The sequence below is a fragment of the Rhinolophus hipposideros genome (assembly GCF_964194185.1).
Source record: "Rhinolophus hipposideros genome assembly, chromosome: 15".
In the NCBI taxonomy this organism is placed as follows: Eukaryota; Metazoa; Chordata; class Mammalia; order Chiroptera; family Rhinolophidae; genus Rhinolophus; species Rhinolophus hipposideros.
The window spans coordinates 10452194-10457215 of NC_138061.1; the positions used below are offsets into that span (position 1 = coordinate 10452194).

The 5022-nt window shown below is 51.1% G+C and overlaps 1 protein-coding gene across 1 annotated transcript; it reads left to right on the forward strand.

Moving 5' to 3' along the window:
- The first annotated feature begins 248 nt into the window (after positions 1-248).
- PRLHR (prolactin releasing hormone receptor) lies at positions 249-4807 on the forward strand. Its single transcript, XM_081074103.1, has 2 exons — positions 249-358; positions 630-4807. The coding sequence occupies exon 2, from the start codon at positions 636-638 to the stop codon at positions 1749-1751; it is 1116 nt and encodes a 371-aa protein (XP_080930229.1). The 5' UTR covers positions 249-358; positions 630-635; the 3' UTR covers positions 1752-4807.
- Positions 4808-5022: the final 215 nt, after the last annotated feature.

Consider the following 5022-nt stretch of genomic DNA (forward strand, 5'->3'; position numbering starts at 1 on the left):
CGAGAGTCTCCCTTTCCCCTCTGGTCCAGGTTTGTCGACCCCTCCTCCCTTGTCTGTTTCCATCCTTTTCACACTGTCCTTCTCTCTAGTTGTCTAAGCACCGAGTCAGGTGTTGTTGGCTCCGCCCCCATTTTCCATACAAGGAAGCGCTGGAGTGGGGGTGGGGCGGAGGGGAGGCGCTCCCAGCCCCCCTCAAAAGCTGCGAGCCCACTGGGAACTCCTGAATCTGCTCAGCTTCCGCGGAGAAGCGAGAAACCTGCACGTCAGTCAGTCCTGGGCGCGGGAGCACTAGGGACCGCAGGGATTCTGCCTCTCTGTCCCCGGAGCGCTGTCCGGCCCGCCAAGCCCCGCTCGCCAGGTAGGACCACACTCGTGGGTTTGGCGCGTGTGGACCGCGAGGGCTCTCCCTTGAGTAGGATGCGTCTGAACAACCTGTGCATGTCTAACCACGCATAGGTTTATTTTCACAGAGGTGGGATGGCAACACTTTTTGTTGTTATTTATTTTGGCCAGTGATTCCAAAGGGAGTATGTGGGTGATTGAGTTGCGAGGGAAGGGGGGGGGGCGGTTGGTGGAGGAGCGGGTGGCTAGAGCCTGGGAAGTGACGGACTTTGATTCTCTTTGGACAGGTGGCCATGGCCTCACTGCCGACTCCGGGCCCACGGGTCCCTGACTTATTTTCTGGCCCGCCCCCGGCGGCCTCACCTCCCGCCAACCAGAGTGCGGAGGCCTCGGGGAGCAATGGGTCGGGGGCCGGCGCGGGCGGCGCGCAGGCAGCCACGCCGTTCCAGAGCCTGCAGCTCGTGCACCAGCTCAAGGGGCTGATCGTGCTTCTCTACAGCGTCGTGGTGGTCGTGGGGCTGGTGGGCAACTGCCTGCTGGTGCTGGTGATCGCGCGGGTGCCTCGGCTGCACAACGTGACCAACTTCCTCATCGGCAACCTGGCCCTGTCCGACGTGCTCATGTGCGCCGCCTGCGTGCCGCTCACCCTGGCCTACGCCTTCGAGCCGCGCGGCTGGGTGTTCGGCGGCGGCCTGTGCCACCTGGTCTTCTTCCTGCAGCCCGTCACGGTCTACGTGTCGGTGTTCACGCTCGCCACCATCGCCGTGGACCGCTACGTGGTGCTCGTGCACCCGCTGCGCCGCCGCATCTCGCTGCGCCTGAGCGCCTACGCGGTGCTGGCCATCTGGGCGCTGTCCGCGGGGCTGGCGCTGCCCGCCGCCCTGCACACCTATCACGTCGAGCTCAAGCCGCACCGCGTGTGCCTCTGCGAGGAGTTCTGGGGGTCGCAGGAGCGCCAGCGCCAGCTCTACGCTTGGGGCCTGCTGCTCGTCACCTACCTGCTGCCCCTGCTGGTCATTCTCCTGTCTTACGTCCGAGTGTCCGTGAAACTCCGGAACCGCGTGGTGCCGGGCTGCGTGACCCAGAGCCAGGCCGACTGGGACCGCGCGCGGCGCCGCCGCACCTTCTGCCTGCTCGTGGCGGTGGTGATGGTGTTCGCCATCTGCTGGCTGCCGCTGCACGTCTTCAACCTGCTGCGGGACCTCGACCCGCGCGCCATCGATCCCTATGCCTTTGGGTTAGTCCAGCTGCTCTGCCACTGGCTCGCCATGAGCTCGGCCTGCTACAACCCCTTCATCTACGCCTGGCTGCACGACAGCTTCCGCGAGGAGCTGCGCAAGCTGTTGCTCTCTTGGCCCCGCAAGATAGCGCCGCATGGCCAGAGCATGACTGTCAGCGTGGTCATCTGATGTCGCCGCAGCGGGCCTGGGCTGGGAGCTCCGTGTCCGTTGGTCTTGGAGGGTGTTCACCCCAGGATGGACTGGAGAGCTTATTCTCAGCACCAGAGCTAAGCCAAGACGGGCAAAACTTCCAGCCCAGCCCTGTTTTCCAGTTGTTTTGCCTCATCCTTGCATTTTTGTAAAATGTTAAGTGGGCTTTTGTGGGAGTGTTGTGCTGGGAGAGGGAAGAGGATTTGTTGTTTCCTCTTTATGCCCCTGAAAGCCAAACAGAACTCTTTCTCCGGGTTCAAAACAGTATTTCAGAACTGTGGCTGTTTTCCTTGTTTTTCCTGTTGTTTGTTCGATGGTGAGATGAAGGAACAGGGGGGGTGGGATTTAAAATGACTGTGTAAAAGGTGGTAAAGCTTTTTAGGTTGCCGTTGAAAAAGGACACAACTAAGATGTAATATATGAAATTGCTTAGTGAATCTGAACCCATTCATTTCTAGAATTCCAAGGAAATGTGTTTTACAAATCTACATCTAGGATTTTAACATTTCCTGAATAAGATCTTTATACATTAAAAGGGTTTCAATTTTAAATCCATTTGCATTTACAGTACAAAAACATTTACAAACCACCTTTCAAAAGGTCTTGCTATTGTTTTCCCCCTTCTTACCCCCTAACTTTCATTTGAAAACGATGGAAGATGAATTAGTCAATGAAGAGGTAGACAAATAGGAATAGAGAGGAAAAGGTACCAATCACTTAAGGAGACGTATAACTGTGCGTAGGACAGACATCTCATCTGTGTGTATGTTTGTGTATACATACCCAGTGTTTGCCGCAAGGTGGGCACTCAAATATTTGATTTTCTGAATACTCAATGTAAACTGTCTGCCACAGCATTCCTCTGCACTGTCTAATTGCTCAGTTGCAACAGATCAACAGCTGTCGTCTGACTGCTCAGCACCTGCTCTGCGGTGGCACGCTTGGAACACGATCAACTCCAAGATACAAGGATGTGGAGAAGCTTACTTAGGGCCAGAACAGAAAAATAAACTGTCACCCACAGGATACATAGATCAATCACGATACCACCTTGATAATCCTCACCTTAACCTCCCAAGAATTCTGTCACCGAGGACAAGTGCCCAGTGACAAGGGTTTCCACGTTGATGTTGGAAGAGTGATCAGGGCAGTGAGGGCAGGAATCTTGGGAAATGACACGTGATATCCAATAGTCAGATCAGCTGCTATGGCATATAGGACATGAACTGGTGTCTGCAGTCACTCAGTTACCATCTGTAAGATTTCAGTATTGCCAGAGCTCACTAAACAGTAGAATCCGTCTCCCCACCTTCTCTCCCATTCTCTCACTCTCAGAAAAGAGCTCATGCATCCATTGAAGGAAGGGACAGAGGGGGTGATTTGGGGATGACAAGAACTAAATCCTATTACTCCAATGTCAGCAGCCACGATGGAGGAGTGAGTATTTGTGGTTGGGCTAGTTTATCAATGTGAGTCTTTGGTAGTCATATGACTAGAGTTTTTGCAGCATGGGGAAGGGTAGGAAAAGCCTGGCTTCAGAGAAAGGAAAAGGCAGGTTAACTTGGGAGATGTAAATTCCCTCTGGCATCTATGGATGTGGAGAACAAAGACCTTGTGCTCTAATCATGTAGCCCACCCACAATATGTCAGTCCCCTGCTCCAAGTGAGCTCACCTCCCAGGCTTTGCAGAGACTGGTTCCTGTGCTTCTAGGAGCATCATTAATTGGGAGGTTCAAGGCCAGGCATTTCCTGTGTCCTCAGAGCATTCTTTGGATAGGTATGTGTGGATGTGGTAAAGGATGGGATAAGTTGGGGAGGAATCTGGTTCATTGCTGTCTATTTGTTGAAAAGTTTAAATCACTGGTTCTCAGCCCTGGCTGCTCCTAGAATCACCCGGGGAGCTTTCAAAAAACATCATTGCCTAAGCTATATCTCCATAGAAATGGGGCCTGGGCACGAGTGTTTTTCAAAGCATTTCAGGTGGTTTTAATATGCATCTAAGGTTAAGCGCCCAAAGAATTATCCTGTTTCTAATGAAACTCAGAACATCTGGATGAAGCTTCGAGTATCCCTGCTAAAGGTATTAAGAATTTGGAGTTGAATTCTGACAGTGAGTTAGATCCCATACTTGGGGAATACTCTTTTAACTTGACAATACCCGATGGAGCACATGGAGGTTACTTGTTATTAATCAGAAACATATAGGTATTCGTTCAACAGTTTCCTTATACATCTCCTATATGTAAGGCATCCTGTGAGTCCAATCAATTCTTTTTCTTTTTTTTTTTAAGTCTGATCATTAAACATCAGGCCAAATTCATTATAAAGTTATACACCATGAATTATTCCAAACCCTGGTTGCCAGCGTTTTAAAAAAAAAAATGTTTAAATGAAGTGTTCTCTAATTAGCTTGATTTAAGTCTATATCAGCTGTGAGAAGAAAGCGTCTCCATTCATTACTAAAAAAGCTGCCACCTGTTTATACCATGCTTACAACCTAAAATTTTTAACTTTTTACCCCCTTCTTCCTCCCCCCCCCCCCCCATTGTTTCTCAGTCTAGTTGTGTAGGACACAGCTCCCTGGCCCTGCTGGTATTATGAGCCTTGCGCTCCCCCCGCTGAGGCAGCCCATTGTCCGAAGGCTGGCAGCACACAGCAGCCCAGCCCTCCGGCCGCTCAGCGTCAGGGAGAGCTGTTGTTCCCAGTCTTAGCTGTAGAGGGCGCAGCTCACTGGCCCATGTGGGAATCAAACCAGCGACCTCGGCGTCAGGAGCACCGCGCTCCAGCCAACCTGAACCACCCAGCCAGCCCCAAATTTTTAACATTTACATAGACTTTATAGTTGAAGAACGATGCTGTGTTTATAAACATCTTTAGTAATTAGGCAAATTGGCAACTGAACATGAACTAATTAATTCTTACCCTTTCTGAAATCTATTTGGGACTAGTTTGACTACAAAACACATTAACCTTTAAAACAATCTCTCAGAAGCAAGTTCTAGAGAAATCCACATAGGGTTGAAGTAGAAATTTTTATTTAATATGACTCATTTTAGGTAATATCAAGCATCCAGTCCTCTTCCCTGCAAGGAGTCATGCAAGCCCTAAAGCTGGGAACTGAGCCAGCTTAGTACTTGGCAACAGCCCTTTCCAAGGCTGACAGAGGTTCTGTAATCCTCTTTGCAAGCATTGTCACCAGGTCTCACTTTTGGCAGTCAGTCAATAGGCTTATCTCACGGAATCGGCTGGG